The sequence below is a fragment of the Oncorhynchus gorbuscha genome, linkage group LG10 (assembly GCF_021184085.1).
Source record: "Oncorhynchus gorbuscha isolate QuinsamMale2020 ecotype Even-year linkage group LG10, OgorEven_v1.0, whole genome shotgun sequence".
NCBI classification, from domain to species: Eukaryota; Metazoa; Chordata; class Actinopteri; order Salmoniformes; family Salmonidae; genus Oncorhynchus; species Oncorhynchus gorbuscha.
In genome coordinates this window covers 86,892,971-86,912,499 of record NC_060182.1, presented here as the reverse complement: position 1 = coordinate 86,912,499, position 19,529 = coordinate 86,892,971, and the positions used below count along the sequence as shown (strand labels likewise).

Genomic DNA, 19,529 nt, shown 5'->3' with positions numbered 1-19,529 from the left:
TGATGTGAAGTCTCTCTCTCTCTCTCCCCAGCCTCGGCCAGTAGCAGGGTTCTACCTTGTTAGTCGTACAGCAGCGTCCCCCAGCCTCGGCCAGCAGCATGATGATGAAGTCTCTCTCTCTCTCTCCCCCAGCCTCGGCCAGTAGCAGGGTTCTACCTTGTTAGTCGTACAGCAGCATGATGTGAAGTCTCTCTCTCTCTCTCCCCCAGCCTCGGCCAGTAGCAGGGTTCTACCTTGTTAGTCGTACAGCAGCATGATGTGAAGTCTCTCTCTCCCCCAGCCTCGGCCTCCCCCAGCGTACAGCAGCGGCCAGTAGCAGGGTTCTACCTTGTTAGTCGTACAGCAGCATGATGTGAAGTCTCTCTCTCTCCCCCAGCCTCGGCCAGTAGCAGGGTTCTACCTTGTTAGTCGTACAGCAGCATGATGTGAAGTCTCTCTCTCTCTCTCTCTCCCCCAGCCTTGGCCAGTAGCAGGGTTCTACCTTGTTAGTACAGCAGCATGATGTGAAGTCTCTCTCTCTCTCCCCCAGCCTCGGCCAGTACAGCAGCATGATGTGAAGTCTCTCTCTCTCCCCCAGCCTCGGCCAGTAGCAGGGTTCTACCTTGTTAGTCGTACAGCAGCATGATGTGAAGTCTCTCTCTCTCTCTCTCTCCCCCAGCCTCGGCCAGTAGCAGGGTTCTACCTTGTTAGTCGTACAGTAGCATGATGTGAAGTCTCTCTCTCTCCCCCAGCCTCGGCCAGTAGCAGGGTTCAGAGGCACAGTCCGCTATGCGTCCGTCAACGCACACAAGAACAAGGAGATGGGTCGGCATGACGACCTGTGGTCCCTCTTCTACATGCTGGTGGAGTTCATGGTTGGACAGTTGCCATGGAGAAAGATCAAAGACAAGGTAAGAATCTTGTCTGAATTTTCCCTCCTGTACACCAACCAATCAGCAGACTCAGCCAAACTAGTCAGGATACGTAGGTACATGACTCATAATAGTAACGTTAGTTAGGTACATGACTCGTAATGGTAACGTTAGCTAGATACATGACTCGTAATGGTAACGTTAGCTAGATACATGACTCGTAATGGTAACATTAGCTAGGTACATAACTCGTAATGGTAACATTAGCTAGGTACATGACTCGTAATGGTAACGTTAGCTAGATACATGACTCGTAATGGTAACATTAGCTAGGTACATGACTCGTAATGGTAACGTTAGCTAGGTACATGACTCGTAATGGTAACATTAGCTAGGTACATGACTCGTAATGGTAACATTAGCTAGGTACATGACTCGTAATGGTAACATTAGCTAGATACATGACTCGTAATGGTAACGTTATCTTTGGCTAACTTGACTTGACTTGAGACTGACAGACTAACTCAATAACTTGTCACAGCTCTGACGTCGCTGCATACTCATGCACGAGAGTACATAAAAAAAGTGTTATAATATACACTGAGTATACCAGACATTAGGAACGCTTTCCTAATATTGAGATGCCCTCAGAACAGCCTCAATTTGTCTGGACATGGACTCTACAATGTGTTGAAAGCATTCCACAAGGATGCTGGCCCATGTAGACTCCAATGCCTTCCACAGTTGTGTCAAATTGGCTGGATGTCTTTTGGGTGCTGGACCATTCTTGATACACACATGGAAAAACCCAGCAACGTTGCAGTTCTTCACGCAAACCGGTGCGCCTGGCACCTACTACCATACCCTGTTCAAAGGTACTTCAATCTTTTGTTACTTAAATCTCAATTGTCTCAAGGCTTAAAAAATCATTCTTTATCCTGTCTCCTCCCCTTCATCTACACTGATTGAAGTGAATTGAATAAGTGACATTAATAAGGGAGCATAGATTTCACCTGGTCAGTCTATGTCATGGAAAGAGTAAGTAAACTTCATAATGTTTTGCACACTCAGTGGATATGCCTTTTAGCAGATGTTTAAATCCAAAGTGACTTACGACTGTAACGCGTGCATACATTTAATGTAAAGGAGGCCACGGGAATCAAACACACAATCATGCCGTTACAAGCGCCATGCTCTACCAACTGAGCCATACTTCCATAACAACATGTGTGAACCCTCCCCAGGACCATGTAGGGAAGCTGAAGGACACCTATGACCACAGGCTCATGCTGAAACACCTCTCTCTCCATCTCTCCCTCCCCAGGACCATGTAGGGATGCTGAAGGACACCTATGACCACAGGCTCATCATGAAACAACCTTCTCCATCCTCCCTCCCCAGGAGCATGTAGGGAGTTGAAGGACACCTATCAAACCACAATCAAATCAAATTTTCCATCTCTCCCTTTAGGGATCTGAAGGACATATGACATGGTTATCATGAAACACCTCTCTCTCCATCTCTCTATCTCCCTCCCTCCCTCTCTCCCTCCAGGAGCATGTAGGGAAGTTGAAGGACACCTATGACCAAAGGCTCATGCTGAAACACCTCTCTCTTTCCCTCCCTCCCTCCCTCCCTCCCTCCCTCCCTCCCTCCCTTCCCTCCCTTCCCCAGGACATGTATGGAATAAGTGAAGGACATATGACCAAGGCTCATGTACACCTCTCCCTCCCTCCCTCCCTCCCTCCCCAGGAGAATGTAGGGAATGCTGAAGGACACCATGACCACTGGCTCATCATGAAAACCTCTCTCTCCATCTCTCTATCTCCCTCCCTCCCTCTCTCCCTCCCTCCCTCCCCAGGGGCATGTAGGGAAGTTGAAGGACACCTATGACCCCATGCTCATCATGAAACACCCCTCCCTCCCTCCCCAGGAGCATGTAGGGATGCTGAAGGACACCTATGACCCCATGCTGATCATGAAACACCTCTCCCTCCCTCCCTCCCTCCCCAGGAGCATGTAGGGATGCTGAAGGACACCTATGACCCCATGCTCATCATGAAACACCTCCCTCCCTCCCCAGGAGCATGTAGGGATGCTGAAGGACACCTATGACCCCATGCTCATCATGAAACACCTCTCTCTCTCCATCTCCCTCCCTTCCTCCCTCCCTCCCTCCCTCCCCAGGACCATGTAGGGATGCTGAAGGACACCTATGCTCATTGAAACACCTCTCTCTCCCTCTCTCCCTCCCTCCCCAGGAGCATGTAGGGAAGTTGAAGGACACCTATGACCACAGGCTCATCATGAAACACCTCTCTCTCCATCTCTCCCTCCCCAGGACCATGTAGGGATGCTGAAGGACACCTATGACCACTGGCTCATCATGAAACAACTCTCTCTATCTCTCCCTCCCCAGGACCATGTAGGGAAGTTGAAGGACACCTATGACCACAGGCTCATCATGCACCTCTCTCTCCATCTTCCCTCCCTCCCTCCCCAGGACCATGTAGGGATGCTGAAGGAAGGACACCTATGACCACAGGCTCATCATGAAACAATTCTCCATCTCTCCCTCCCCAGGACCTAGGGAAGTTGAAGGACACCTATGACCACAGGCTCATCATGAAACACCTCTCTCTCCATCTCTCCCTCCCCAGGACCATGTAGGGATGCTGAAGGACACCTATGACCACTGGCTCATCATGAAACACCTCTCTTCCATCTCTCTATCTCCCTCCCTCCCTCTCTCCCTCCCTCCCCAAGCATGTAGGGAAGTTGATGGACACCTTGAGATAGGCTCAAGCTGAAACACCTCTTTTCAGTCTCCCTCCCTCCCTCCCTTTGATGCACCTGTCCCTCCCTCCCTCCCTCCCTCCCTCCCTCCCCAGGGCATGAGGGAAGCTGGGGACACCTATGACCACAGGCTCAGTGAAACACCTCTCCCTCCCTCCCTCCCTCCCCAGGAGAATGTGGCTTGACACCTATGACCACTGGCTCATCATGAAACACCTCTCTCTCCATCTCTTTCCCTCCCCTCTCCCTCCCTCCCTCCCCAGGGGCATGTAGGGAAGTTGAAGGACACCTATGACCACAGGTGAAACACCTCTCTCTCCATCTCTCCCTCCCCAGGTGAAGGACACCTGACCACTGGGCAGAAACACCTCTCTCTCCATCTCTCTATCTCCCTCCCTTCTCCCTCCCTCCCCAGGACCATGTAGGGAAGTTGAAGGACACCGGTGACCCCATGCTCATCATGAAACACCCCTCCTACCCCTCCCCAGGAGCAGTAGGGATGCTGAAGGACACCTATGACCCCATGCTGATCATGAAACACCTCTCCCTCCCTCCCTCCCTCCCCAGGAGCATGTAGGGATGCTGAAGGACACCTATGACCCCATGCTCATCATGAAACACCTCCCTCCCTCCCCAGGAGCATGTAGGGATGCTGAAGGACACCTATGACCCCATGCTCATCATGAAACACCTCTCTCTCTCCATCTCCCTCCCTTCCTCCCTCCCTCCCTCCCCAGGACCATGTAGGGATGCTGAAGGACACCTATGACCACCGGCTCATCATGAAACACCTCTCTCTCCCTCTCTCCCTCCCTCCCCAGGAGCATGTAGGGAAGTTGAAGGACACCTATGACCACAGGCTCATCATGAAACACCTCTCTCTCCATCTCTCCCTCCCCAGGACCATGTAGGGATGCTGAAGGACACCTATGACCACTGGCTCATCATGAAACACCTCTTTCTCCATCTCTCTATCTCCCTCCCTCCCTCCCTCTCTCCCTCCCTCCCCAGGAGCATGTAGGGAAGTTGAAGGACACCTATGACCACAGGCTCATCATGAAACACCTCTCTCTCCATCTCTCTATCTCCCTCCCTCCCTCTCTCCCTCCATCCCTCCCCAGGGGCATGTAGGAAAGTTGAAGGACACCTATGACCACAGGCTCATCATGAAACACCTCTCTCTCTCCATCTCCCTCCCTTCCTCCCTCCCTCCCTCCCTCCCCAGGACCATGTAGGGATGCTGAAGGACACCTATGACCACCGGCTCATCATGAAACACCTCTCTCTCCCTCTCTCCCTCCCTCCCCAGGAGCATGTAGGGAAGTTGAAGGACACCTATGACCACAGGCTCATCATGAAACACCTCTCTCTCCATCTCTCCCTCCCCAGGACCATGTAGGGATGCTGAAGGACACCTATGACCACAGGCTCATCATGAAACAACTCTCTCTCCATCTCTCCCTCCCCAGGACCATGTAGGGAAGTTGAAGGACACCTATGACCACAGGCTCATCATGAAACACCTCTCTCTCCATCTCTCCCTCCCCAGGACCATGTAGGGATGCTGAAGGACACCTATGACCACTGGCTCATCATGAAACACCTCTCTCTCCATCTCTCTATCTCCCTCCCTCCCTCTCTCCCTCCCTCCCCAGGAGCATGTAGGGAAGTTGAAGGACACCTATGACCACAGGCTCATGCTGAAACACCTCTCTCTTTCCCTCCCTCCCTCCCTCCCTCCCTCCCTCCCTCCCTCCCTCCCTCCCTCCCTCCCTCCCCCTCCCCAGGAGCATGTAGGGAAGCTGAAGGACACCTATGACCACAGGCTCATGCTGAAACACCTCTCCCTCCCTCCCTCCCTCCCTCCCCAGGAGAATGTAGGGAAGCTGAAGGACACCTATGACCACTGGCTCATCATGAAACACCTCTCTCTCCATCTCTCTATCTCCCTCCCTCCCTCTCTCCCTCCCTCCCTCCCCAGGGGCATGTAGGGAAGTTGAAGGACACCTATGACCACAGGCTCATCATGAAACACCTCTCTCTCCATCTCTCCCTCCCCAGGACCATGTAGGGATGCTGAAGGACACCTATGACCACTGGCTCATCATGAAACACCTCTCTCTCCATCTCTCTATCTCCCTCCCTCCCTCTCTCCCTCCCTCCCCAGGAGCATGTAGGGAAGTTGAAGGACACCTATGACCACAGGCTCATGCTGAAACACCTCTCTCTTTCCCCCCTCCCTCCCTCCCTCCCTTCCCTCCCTCCCTCCCTCCCTCCCTCCCTCCCTCCCTCCCTCCCTCCCTCCCTCCCTCCCTCCCTCCCTCCCCAGGAGCATGTAGGGAAGCTGAAGGACACCTATGACCACAGGCTCATGCTGAAACACCTCTCTCTCCATCTCTCTCTTTCCCTCCCTCCCTCCCCAGGAGCATGTAGGGAAGCTGAAGGACACCTATGACCACAGGCTCATGCTGAAACACCTCTCCCTCCCTCCCTCCCTCCCTCCCTCCCTCCCCAGGAGCATGTAGGGAAGCTGAAGGACACCTATGACCACAGGCTCATGCTGAAACACCTCTCTCTCCCTCCCTCCCTCCCTCCCTCCCTCCCTCCCTCCCTCCCTCCCTCCCTCCCTCCCTCCCTCCCTCCCTCCCTCCCTCCCTCCCCAGGAGCATATAGGGAAGTTGAAGGACACCTATGATCACAGGCTCATGCTGAAACACCTCTCTCTCCATCTCTCTCTTTCCCTCCCTCCCTCCCCAGGAGCATGTAGGGAAGCTGAAGGACACCTATGACCACAGGCTCATGCTGAAACACCTCTCCCTCCCTCCCTCCCTCCCTCCCCAGGAGCATGTAGGGAAGCTGAAGGACACCTATGACCACAGGCTCATGCTGAAACACCTCTCCCTCCCTCCCTCCCTCCCTCCCTCCCTCCCTCCCTCCCTCCCTCCCTCCCTCCCTCCCTCCCTCCCTCCCTCCCTCCCTCCCTCCCTCCCCAGGAGCATGTAGGGAAGTTGAAGGACACCTATGACCACAGGCTCATGCTGAAACACCTCTCTCTCCATCTCTCTCTTTCCCTCCCTCCCTCCCCAGGACCATGTAGGGATGCTGAAGGACACCTATGACCACCGGCTCATCATGAAACACCTCTCTCTCCCTCTCTCCCTCCCTCCCCAGGAGCATGTAGGGAAGTTGAAGGACACCTATGACCACAGGCTCATCATGAAACACCTCTCTCTCCATCTCTCCCTCCCCAGGACCATGTAGGGATGCTGAAGGACACCTATGACCACAGGCTCATCATGAAACAACTCTCTCTCCATCTCTCCCTCCCCAGGACCATGTAGGGAAGTTGAAGGACACCTATGACCACAGGCTCATCATGAAACACCTCTCTCTCCATCTCTCCCTCCCCAGGACCATGTAGGGATGCTGAAGGACACCTATGACCACTGGCTCATCATGAAACACCTCTCTCTCCATCTCTCTATCTCCCTCCCTCCCTCTCTCCCTCCCTCCCCAGGAGCATGTAGGGAAGTTGAAGGACACCTATGACCACAGGCTCATGCTGAAACACCTCTCTCTTTCCCTCCCTCCCTCCCTCCCTCCCTCCCTCCCTCCCTCCCTCCCTCCCTCCCTCCCTCCCTCCCTCCCCAGGAGCATGTAGGGAAGCTGAAGGACACCTATGACCACAGGCTCATGCTGAAACACCTCTCCCTCCCTCCCTCCCTCCCTCCCCAGGAGAATGTAGGGAAGCTGAAGGACACCTATGACCACTGGCTCATCATGAAACACCTCTCTCTCCATCTCTCTATCTCCCTCCCTCCCTCTCCCTCCCTCCCTCCCTCCCCAGGGGCATGTAGGGAAGTTGAAGGACACCTATGACCACAGGCTCATCATGAAACACTCTCTCTCCATCTCCCTCCCTCCCCAGGACCATGTAGGGATGCTGAAGGACACCTATGACCACTGGCTCATCATGAAACACCTCTCTCTCCATCTCTCTATCTCCCTCCCTCCCTCTCCTCCCTCCCTCCCCAGGAGCATGTAGGGAAGTTGAAGGACACCTATGACCACAGGCTCATGCTGAAACACCTCTCTCTTTCCCTCTCTCCCTCCCTCCCTCCCTCCCCAGGAGCCCCTCCCTGAAGGACCCTCCCTGACCCAGGCTCCCTCCCTCCCTCCCTCCCTCCCTCCCTCCCTCCCTCCCTCCCCAGGAGCATGTAGGGAAGCTGAAGGACACCTATGACCACAGGCTCATGCTGAAACATCTCTCTCTCTCCATCTCCCTCCCTCCCTCCCTCCCCTCTCCCTCCCTCCCTCCCTCCCTCCCCAGGAGCATGTAGGGAAGCTGAAGGACACCTATGACCACAGGCTCATGCTGAAACACCTCTCTCTCCCTCCCTCCCTCCCTCCCTCCCCAGGAGCATGTAGGGAAGCTGAAGGACACCTATGACCACAGGCTCATGCTGAAACACCTCTCTCTCCCTCCCTCCCTCCCTCCCTCCCTCCCTCCCTCCCTCCCTCCCTCCCTCCCTCCCTCCCTCCCTCCCTCCCTCCCTCCCTCCCTCCCTCCCTCCCCAGGAGCATATAGGGAAGTTGAAGGACACCTATGATCACAGGCTCATGCTGAAACACCTCTCTCTCCATCTCTCTCTTTCCCTCCCTCCCTCCCCAGGAGCATGTAGGGAAGCTGAAGGACACCTATGACCACAGGCTCATGCTGAAACACCTCTCCCTCCCTCCCTCCCTCCCTCCCTCCCCAGGAGCATGTAGGGAAGCTGAAGGACACCTATGACCACAGGCTCATGCTGAAACACCTCTCTCTCCCTCCCTCCCTCCCCCTCCCTCCCTCCCTCCCTCCCTCCCTCCCTCCCTCCCTCCCTCCCTCCCTCCCTCCCTCCCTCCCCAGGAGCATGTAGGGAAGTTGAAGGACACCTATGACCACAGGCTCATGCTGAAACACCTCTCTCTCCATCTCTCTCTTTCCCTCCCTCCCTCCCCAGGACCATGTAGGGATGCTGAAGGACACCTATGACCACCGGCTCATCATGAAACACCTCTCTCTCCCTCTCTCCCTCCCTCCCCAGGAGCATGTAGGGAAGTTGAAGGACACCTATGACCACAGGCTCATCATGAAACACCTCTCTCTCCATCTCTCCCTCCCCAGGACCATGTAGGGATGCTGAAGGACACCTATGACCACAGGCTCATCATGAAACAACTCTCTCTCCATCTCTCCCTCCCCAGGACCATGTAGGGAAGTTGAAGGACACCTATGACCACAGGCTCATCATGAAACACCTCTCTCTCCATCTCTCCCTCCCCAGGACCATGTAGGGATGCTGAAGGACACCTATGACCACTGGCTCATCATGAAACACCTCTCTCTCCATCTCTCTATCTCCCTCCCTCCCTCTCTCCCTCCCTCCCCAGGAGCATGTAGGGAAGTTGAAGGACACCTATGACCACAGGCTCATGCTGAAACACCTCTCTCTTCCCTCCCTCCCTCCCTCCCTCCCTCCCTCCCTCCCTCCCTCCCTCCCTCCCTCCCTCCCTCCCTCCCTCCCTCCCTCCCTCCCCAGGAGCATGTAGGGAAGCTGAAGGACACCTATGACCACAGGCTCATGCTGAAACACCTCTCCCTCCCCCTCCCTCCCCCTCCCTCCCTCCCCAGGAGAATGTAGGGAAGCTGAAGGACACCTATGACCACTGGCTCATCATGAAACACCTCTCTCTCCATCTCTCTATCTCCCTCCCTCCCTCTCTCCCTCCCTCCCTCCCCAGGGGCATGTAGGGAAGTTGAAGGACACCTATGACCACTGGCTCATCATGAAACACCTCTCTCTCCATCTCTCTATCTCCCTCCCTCCCTCTCTCCCTCCCTCCCCAGGAGCATGTAGGGAAGTTGAAGGACACCTATGACCACAGGCTCATGCTGAAACACCTCTCTCTCTTTCCCTCCCTCCCTCCCTCCCTCCCTCCCTCCCTCCCCAGGAGCATGTAGGGAAGCTGAAGGACACCTATGACCACAGGCTCATGCTGAAACACCTCTCTCTCCATCTCTCTCTTTCCCTCCCTCCCTCCCCAGGAGCATGCTGAAGGACACCTATGACCAAGGCTCATCATGAAACACCTCTCTCTCCCTCTCCCTCCCTCCCTCCCCAGGAGCCTGAAGGACCCTATGACCACAGGCTCATGCTGAAACACCTCTCTCTCCTCCTCTCCCCTCCCCAGGACCCTGAAGGACCCTCCCTCCCTCCCTCCCTCCCCTCCCTCCCCAGGAGCATGTAGGGAAGCTGAAGGACACCTATGACCACAGGCTCATGCTGAACACTCCATCTCTCTCTCCCTCCCTCCCTCCCTCCCTCCCCCCTCCCTCCCTCCCTGAAACCCTCCCCTCCCTCCCTCCCTCCCTCCCTCCCTCCCTCCCTCCCTCCCTCCCTCCCTCCCTCCCTCCCTCCCTCCCCAGGAGCATATAGGGAAGTTGAAGGACACCTATGATCACAGGCTCATGCTGAAACACCTCTCTCTCCATCTCTCTCTTTCCCTCCCTCCCTCCCTCCCCAGGAGCATGTAGGGAAGCTGAAGGACACCTATGACCACAGGCTCATGCTGAAACACCTCTCTCTCCCCCTCCCTCCCTCCCTCCCCCCTCCCTCCCTCCCTCCCTCCCTCCCCAGGAGCATATAGGGAAGTTGAAGGACACCTATGATCACAGGCTCATGCTGAAACACCTCTCTCTCCATCTCTCTCTTTCCCTCCCTCCCTCCCCAGGAGCATGTAGGGAAGCTGAAGGACACCTATGACCACAGGCTCATGCTGAAACACCTCTCCCTCCCTCCCTCCCTCCCTCCCTCCCCAGGAGCATGTAGGGAAGCTGAAGGACACCTATGACCACAGGCTCATGCTGAAACACCTCTCTCTCCCTCCCTCCCTCCCTCCCTCCCTCCCTCCCTCCCTCCCTCCCTCCCTCCCTCCCTCCCTCCCTCCCTCCCTCCCTCCCTCCCTCCCCAGGAGCATGTAGGGAAGTTGAAGGACACCTATGACCACAGGCTCATGCTGAAACACCTCTCTCTCCATCTCTCTCTTTCCCTCCCTCCCTCCCCAGGACCATGTAGGGATGCTGAAGGACACCTATGACCACCGGCTCATCATGAAACACCTCTCTCTCCCTCTCTCCCTCCCTCCCCAGGAGCATGTAGGGAAGTTGAAGGACACCTATGACCACAGGCTCATCATGAAACACCTCTCTCTCCATCTCTCCCTCCCCAGGACCATGTAGGGATGCTGAAGGACACCTATGACCACAGGCTCATCATGAAACAACTCTCTCTCCATCTCTCCCTCCCCAGGACCATGTAGGGAAGTTGAAGGACACCTATGACCACAGGCTCATCATGAAACACCTCTCTCTCCATCTCTCCCTCCCCAGGACCATGTAGGGATGCTGAAGGACACCTATGACCACTGGCTCATCATGAAACACCTCTCTCTCCATCTCTCTATCTCCCTCCCTCCCTCTCTCCCTCCCTCCCCAGGAGCATGTAGGGAAGTTGAAGGACACCTATGACCACAGGCTCATGCTGAAACTTTCCCTCCCTCCCTTCCCTCCCTCCCTCCCTCCCTCCCTCCCTCCCTCCCTCCCTCCCTCCCTCCCTCCCTCCCTCCCCAGGAGCATGTAGGGAAGCTGAAGGACACCTATGACCACAGGCTCATGCTGAAACACCTCCCTCCCTCCCTCCCTCCCTCCCCCTCCCTCCCCAGGAGAATGTAGGGAAGCTGAAGGACACCTATGACCACTGGCTCATCATGAAACACCTCTCTCTCCATCTCTCTATCTCCCTCCCTCCCCCTCTCTCCCTCCCTCCCTCCCCAGGGGCATGTAGGGAAGTTGAAGGACACCTATGACCACAGGCTCATCATGAAACACCTCTCTCTCCATCTCTCCCTCCCCAGGACCATGTAGGGATGCTGAAGGACACCTATGACCACTGGCTCATCATGAAACACCTCTCTCTCCATCTCTCTATCTCCCTCCCTCCCTCTCTCCCTCCCTCCCCAGGAGCATGTAGGGAAGTTGAAGGACACCTATGACCACAGGCTCATGCTGAAACACCTCTCTCTCTTTCCCTCCCTCCCTCCCTCCCTCCCTCCCTCCCTCCCTCCCTCCCCAGGAGCATGTAGGGAAGCTGAAGGACACCTATGACCACAGGCTCATGCTGAAACACCTCTCTCTCCATCTCTCTTTCCCTCCCTCCCTCCCCAGGAGCATGTAGGGAAGCTGAAGGACACCTATGACCACAGGCTCATGCTGAAACACCTCTCTCCTCCCTCCCTCCCTCCCTCCCTCCCTCCCCAGGAGCATGTAGGGAAGCTGAAGGACACCTATGACCACAGGCTCATGCTGAAACACCTCTCTCTCCCTCCCTCCCTCCCTCCCTCCCTCCCTCCCTCCCCCTCCCTCCCTCCCTCCCTCCCTCCCTCCCTCCCTCCCTCCCTCCCTCCCCAGGAGCATATAGGGAAGTTGAAGGACACCTATGATCACAGGCTCATGCTGAAACACCTCTCTCTCCATCTCTCTCTTTCCCTCCCTCCCTCCCCAGGAGCATGTAGGGAAGCTGAAGGACACCTATGACCACAGGCTCATGCTGAAACACTCTCTCTCCCTCCCTCCCTCCCTCCCTCCCTCCCTCCCTCCCTCCCTCCCTCCCTCCCTCCCCCTCCCTCCCTCCCTCCCTCCCTCCCTCCCTCCCCCTCCCTCCCTCCCCAGGAGCATATAGGGAAGTTGAAGGACACCTATGATCACAGGCTCATGCTGAAACACCTCTCTCTCCATCTCTCTCTTTCCCTCCCTCCCTCCCCAGGAGCATGTAGGGAAGCTGAAGGACACCTATGACCACAGGCTCATGCTGAAACACCTCCCTCCCTCCCTCCCTCCCTCCCCAGGAGCATGTAGGGAAGCTGAAGGACACCTATGACCACAGGCTCATGCTGAAACACCTCTCTCTCCCTCCCTCCCTCCCTCCCTCCCTCCCTCCCTCCCTCCCTCCCTCCCTCCCTCCCTCCCTCCCTCCCTCCCTCCCTCCCTCTCCCCTCCCTCCCTCCCTCCCCAGGAGCATGTAGGGAAGTTGAAGGACACCTATGACCACAGGCTCATGCTGAAACACCTCTCTCTCCATCTCTCTCTTTCCCTCCCTCCCTCCCCAGGACCATGTAGGGATGCTGAAGGACACCTATGACCACCGGCTCATCATGAAACACCTCTCTCTCCCTCTCTCCCTCCCTCCCCAGGAGCATGTAGGGAAGTTGAAGGACACCTATGACCACAGGCTCATCATGAAACACCTCTCTCTCCATCTCTCCCTCCCCAGGACCATGTAGGGATGCTGAAGGACACCTATGACCACAGGCTCATCATGAAACAACTCTCTCTCCATCTCTCCCTCCCCAGGACCATGTAGGGAAGTTGAAGGACACCTATGACCACAGGCTCATCATGAAACACCTCTCTCTCCATCTCTCCCTCCCCAGGACCATGTAGGGATGCTGAAGGACACCTATGACCACTGGCTCATCATGAAACACCTCTCTCTCCATCTCTCTATCTCCCTCCCTCCCTCTCTCCCTCCCTCCCCAGGAGCATGTAGGGAAGTTGAAGGACACCTATGACCACAGGCTCATGCTGAAACACCTCTCTCTTTCCCTCCCTCCCTCCCTCCCTCCCTCCCCAGGAGCATGTAGGGAAGCTGAAGGACACCTATGACCACAGGCTCATGCTGAAACACCTCCCTCCCTCCCTCCCTCCCTCCCTCCCCAGGAGAATGTAGGGAAGCTGAAGGACACCTATGACCACTGGCTCATCATGAAACACCTCTCTCTCCATCTCTCTATCTCCCTCCCTCCCTCTCTCCCTCCCTCCCTCCCCAGGGGCATGTAGGGAAGTTGAAGGACACCTATGACCACAGGCTCATCATGAAACACCTCTCTCTCCATCTCTCCCTCCCCAGGACCATGTAGGGATGCTGAAGGACACCTATGACCACTGGCTCATCATGAAACACCTCTCTCTCCATCTCTCTATCTCCCTCCCTCCCTCTCTCCCTCCCTCCCCAGGAGCATGTAGGGAAGTTGAAGGACACCTATGACCACAGGCTCATGCTGAAACACCTCTCTCTCTTTCCCTCCCTCCCTCCCTCCCTCCCCAGGAGCATGTAGGGAAGCTGAAGGACACCTATGACCACAGGCTCATGCTGAAACACCTCTCTCTCCATCTCTCTCTTTCCCTCCCTCCCTCCCCAGGAGCATGTAGGGAAGCTGAAGGACACCTATGACCACAGGCTCATGCTGAAACACCTCTCCCTCCCTCCCTCCCTCCCTCCCCAGGAGCATGTAGGGAAGCTGAAGGACACCTATGACCACAGGCTCATGCTGAAACACCTCTCTCCCTCCCTCCCTCCCTCCCTCCCTCCCTCCCTCCCTCCCTCCCTCCCTCCCTCCCTCCCTCCCTCCCTCCCTCCCTCCCTCCCTCCCCAGGAGCATATAGGGAAGTTGAAGGACACCTATGATCACAGGCTCATGCTGAAACACCTCTCTCTCCATCTCTCTCTTTCCCTCCCTCCCTCCCCAGGAGCATGTAGGGAAGCTGAAGGACACCTATGACCACAGGCTCATGCTGAAACACCTCTCCCTCCCTCCCTCCCTCCCTCCCTCCCTCCCTCCCCAGGAGCATGTAGGGAAGCTGAAGGACACCTATGACCACAGGCTCATGCTGAAACACCTCTCCCTCCCTCCCTCCCTCCCTCCCTCCCTCCCTCCCTCCCTCCCTCCCTCCCTCCCTCCCTCCCTCCCTCCCTCCCTCCCTCCCCAGGAGCATGTAGGGAAGTTGAAGGACACCTATGACCACAGGCTCATGCTGAAACACCTCTCTCTCCATCTCTCTCTTTCCCTCCCTCCCTCCCCAGGAGCATGTAGGGAAGCTGAAGGACACCTATGACCACAGGCTCATGCTGAAACACCCCTCCCTCCCTCCCTCCCTCCCTCCCTCCCTCCCTCTCTCCCCAGGAGCATGTAGGGAAGCTGAAGGACACCTATGACCACAGGCTCATGTTGAAACACCTCTCTCTCCCTCCCTCCCTCCCTCCCTCCCTCCCTCCCCAGGACCATGTAGGGAAGTTGAAGGACACCTATGACCACAGGCTCATGCTGAAACACCTCTCTCTCCCTCCCTCCCTCCCTCCCTCCCTCCCTCCCTCCCTCCCTCCCTCCCTCCCTCCCTCCCTCCCCAGGAGCATGTAGGGAAGCTGAAGGACACCTATGACCACAGGCTCATGCTGAAACACCCCTCCCTCCCTCCCTCCCTCCCTCCCTCCCTCCCTCCCTCCCTCCCCCTCCCCAGGAGCATGTAGGGAAGCTGAAGGACACCTATGACCACAGGCTCATGTTGAAACACCTCTCTCTCCCTCCCTCCCTCCCTCCCTCCCTCCCTCCCTCCCTCCCTCCCTCCCTCCCTCCCTCCCTCCCTCCCTCCCTCCCTCCCTCCCTCCCTCCCTCCCCAGGACCATGTAGGGAAGTTGAAGGACACCTATGACCACAGGCTCATGCTGAAACACCTCTCTCTCCCTCCCTCCCTCCCTCCCCAGGACCATGTAGGGAAGCTGAAGGACACCTATGACCACAGGCTCATGCTGAAACACCTCTCCCTCCCTCCCTCCCTCCCTCCCTCCCTCCCTCCCTCCCTCCCCAGGAGCATGTAGGGAAGCTGAAGGACACCTATGACCACAGGCTCATGCTGAAACACCCCTCCCTCCCTCCCTCCCTCCCTCCCTCCCTCTCTCCCCAGGAGCATGTAGGGAAGCTGAAGGACACCTGACCACAGGCTCATGTTGAAACACCTCCCTCCCTCCCTCCCTCCCTCCCTCCCTCCCTCCCCAGGACCATGTAGGGAAGTTGAAGGACACCTATGACCACAGGCTCATGCTGAAACACCTCTCTCTCCCTCCCTCCCTCCCTCCCCAGGACCATGTAGGGAAGTTGAAGGACACCTATGACCACAGGCTCATGCTGAAACTCCTCTTTCTCCCTCCCTCCCTCCCCAGGACCATGTAGGGAAGTTGAAGGACACCTATGACCACAGGCTCATGCTGAAACACCTGCCTGCTGAGTTCACTGTCTTCCTGGATCACATCTCTAACCTGGACTACTTCACCAAACCAGACTATCAGGTAAGATGGCAGATCTCTCTCCCTTTACCTACTCTATGTGTGTGTACAGTATCTCTATGTTTTAACAGTTAGAACTAAGCATTTTGTTACAGTTCCCTGTGTCAATATACGGTAAGTCCCAGGATGTGTGTGTATGTAGTGTATGTTTTCAGACCGACTGATTGTCTGCCTGACTGTATGAATGTCTGAGCCCTCTTTCTGGAGTACTAAGTATCCATCAGTCAGACAGTCAGTGATGTTGTACAAGCTGTAAGGTATCTCAGGATATGACATCATGTGACTTTCTGTTGTGTTGTAGCTGCTGTTGTCAGTGTTTGACAACAGTATGAAGACCTACAACGTGGTGGAGAATGACCCGTATGACTGGGAGAGGACTGGGTCTGATGGTACTCTGACCATCAACGCTACAGCCACCACACCACAGCATCACACACGACTCACCCCAGCACACATGGGGTAAGAGACTAATCTACCTTTGTAATGAATTAATCTACCTGTTGAATGAATGAATGAATGGATGGATGGATGGATGAATCTACCTGTTGAATGGAAGGATGGATGAATGAATGGATGGATAAAATAATCTACCTGTTGAATGAATGGATGAATAAATGAATTGTTAAATGTATCCACCCGTTGAATGAATGCATTAATTAATGAATTAACTGATGAATGGATGGATGACTTAGTGACATCAGAGTAACATTCACTCTATAATTTCAGCATGGCCAATGCATCCCTGATCCCTGGGGACCTGGCGAGGGAGAACACAGACGATGTTCTGCAGGACGAGCAGCTTAGTGACAACGGGGAGAACAACCCTCCTCCAGACCGCCGCCCCGGATCCCCCAGCATGCCCCGGGCCAACCAGGAAGCTGACGTCTGGGAGGAGCTGGACCGTAACCGTAACCGCATCAGGACCGCGGTGTGGAAGGTAGAGAGGAGAACATACACACACCAGGGTTTCCATTAGCCGGTAATAGGCCTTTATACACTCTTCCCTCAAAAGCCAATAAATAACATATACTCCGGCTAATTGCCCCCGGCTAAAATCCCATTGCAAAATAATGCTTTTTAGCCTATTCATTGATAGAAATACTAGTCGATGGAAATATATTTGACTGGTCATGCTTATTGATCTATAGGCACATTTGCATAATTTAGTGGAATTAAATTGGCAGGTGTGTATTTCTGTTTGTCGCTATGTAGCCTATCTTATTTATCACTCCTGCACAGCATACAGATACAGACCCTACATTTGAGTAGAAAATCTGTCAGACAGTGCAAGAGCTGCTGCTACAGCTTCTCAAACAGCTCATTCGTTGTTGCTGGAGTGAAACATGCTTTTATAAGACCAATCATTGTACAACAAATCTAAATGCAAAATCACGTGTGAAAAAAAAACGTTTTCATGGCCACGATTAAAAAAAAGCAAATATATTTACATTTCTCAACTGGTAATTGAAACGTGCTTTCTATTCATGATTCAAGTGCATAGGCAGGGGTAGGCAGGATTCAGCGTGTCACACACCACTTTACAATGAGCTGGAGGCAGTATGCATTTTGAAAACATGCACTTAATTGTTTGAAACTTTAAAGTTTTACTTGCTTCAAAGTAGCCTAGACAAAATAATTTTTCTAAAGACTTCCATATACCATTGAAACCATGTAGCCTATTTCTCTCATGTTCTTTTGGTTTTTAAATCAACTTTCTTTCATTGTCTAGCAGCCAAAGGCATTATCCTAGTTATATCAGCAGCACATGATAGTTGTTGCCTCTTTAGACCTCTTTCGACATTTCAAACAGATATTTTCATCTCTGTCACATGTGTGGTGGGCTTTTGGCAATGGTGTTTTCCCGCTAACTGCATTAAGGAACGATCATTTGCACGTAGCCTACCGACTTGTGTAGCTTACCGACTTGTGTAGCTTACCGACTTGTGTAGCTTACCGACTTGTGTAGCTTACCGAATGTGTAGCTTACCGACTTGTGTAGCTTACCGAATGTGTAGCTTACCGACTTGTGTAGCCTACCGACTTGTGTAGCTTACCGACTTGTGTAGCTTACCGAATGTGTAGCTTACCGACTTGTGTAGCTTACCGACTGTGTAGCTTACCGACTTGTGTAGCTTACCGACTTGTGTAGCTTACCGACTTGTGTAGCTTACCGACTGTGTAGCTTACCGACTGTGTAGCTTACCGACTGTGTAGCTTACCGACTTGTGTAGCTTACCGACTTGTGTAGCTTACCGACTTGTGTAGCTTACCGACTGTGTAGCTTACCGACTGTGTAGCTTACCGACTGTGTAGCTTACCGACTTGTGTAGCTTACCGACTTGTGTAGCCTACCGACTTGAGTAGCCTACTGCCTTGTGCAGCCTACCGCCTTGTGCAGCCTACCGCCTTGTGTAGTCTACTGCCTTGTGTAGCCTACTGCCTTGTGTAGCCTACTGCCTTGTGTAGCTTACCGCCTTGTGTAGCTTACCGACTGTGTAGCTTACCGACTTGCGTAGCTTACCGACTGTGTAGCTTACCGACTTGTGTAGCTTACCGACTTGTGTAGCTTACGGACTTGTGTAGCTTACCGACTTGTGTAGCCTACCGCCTTGTGCAGCCTACCGCCTTGTGCAGCTTACCGACTTGTGTAGCCTACCGACTTGTGTAGCCTACCGACTTGTGTAGCCTACTGCCTTGTGTAGCCTACTGCCTTGTGTAGCCTACTGCCTTGTGTAGCCTACCGACTTGTGTAGCCTACTGCCTTGTGTAGCCTACCGACTTGTGTAGCCTACCGACTTGTGTAGCCTACCGACTTGTGTAGCCTACTGCCTTGTGTAGCCTACTGCCTTGTGCACATTGCTGCGTTGTGAAGAAATAAGTTTATCAACATTTTGAGCTAAATGTTCTGATCTGTTGCATCAGCCTCATTGCTTTTCTAAAGTATTTTAATGTAGCCTAGGACTATTGGTTGTATGAAATTGGCATCTATCATCACATAACTGTCCCAGAGTCTGTTTGGAATAGGCTATTTCTTTCTCGCACAGAACGGCAAGCTGACCAATAGAATAGGTTAACTTTTCTACTATGGGAGATAGTAGATTGACATAGGCTGGGGATTTTGCTGTACGTTGGCTGAAAGAAAGTACATGTGGACAGTCATTCTAACTTCTCCAAACTGCGCATCAGGATTCAGTAAGAAGGACTCATCCCGTTGCACCCAATGCATATGGATCCGGTACATTTCTCAAATGTCCAGTAAATTAAAATGCTGCCGGTCAAACGTCCGGTGCTGGAAACCCTGAAACACACACACCATATATATATAACTGAGTTCAACCATATATCACTCTATCCCCCCCTTTCTCTCCCCACTAGGCAGCAACAGAGGAGGAGCACAGCAACAACCAGGGGGTTCTCCAGAACCCGTATGCCAACCTCAGCCTGGGCTCCCCTGTCCGGGTACACTCTGAGATAGTGGGGGTGTCAGGACAGGATGGTGGTAGTCCTCTCCTCAGGAAGCTCCGTAACATCCACAGCTTTGAGCTGGACAGGAGACTGACCTTGGAGACCAAGCCCAGTCCTGAACGGTTCATGGAGGCGTGGTCAGTACCCCCACTAACCCTCTGGCCTTCTATTCCTTCCATACTACACTAACATAACAACCAGG

At 54.4% G+C, this 19,529-nt stretch overlaps 1 protein-coding gene across 1 annotated transcript in view; it reads left to right on the top strand.

Moving 5' to 3' along the window:
* LOC124046967 (tau-tubulin kinase 2-like) overlaps window positions 1–19,529 on the top strand; it is a gene marked incomplete at its 3' end in the record, with an annotated part of 51,939 nt that overhangs the window by 22,825 nt on the left and 9,585 nt on the right. The window contains exons 7-11 of the mRNA XM_046367716.1: window positions 732–890; window positions 15,740–15,865; window positions 16,164–16,321; window positions 16,589–16,799; window positions 19,238–19,464. Of these exons, the coding sequence (XP_046223672.1) occupies window positions 732–890; window positions 15,740–15,865; window positions 16,164–16,321; window positions 16,589–16,799; window positions 19,238–19,464 (881 nt within the window). The remainder of the gene's footprint in view (window positions 1–731; window positions 891–15,739; window positions 15,866–16,163; window positions 16,322–16,588; window positions 16,800–19,237; window positions 19,465–19,529) is intronic.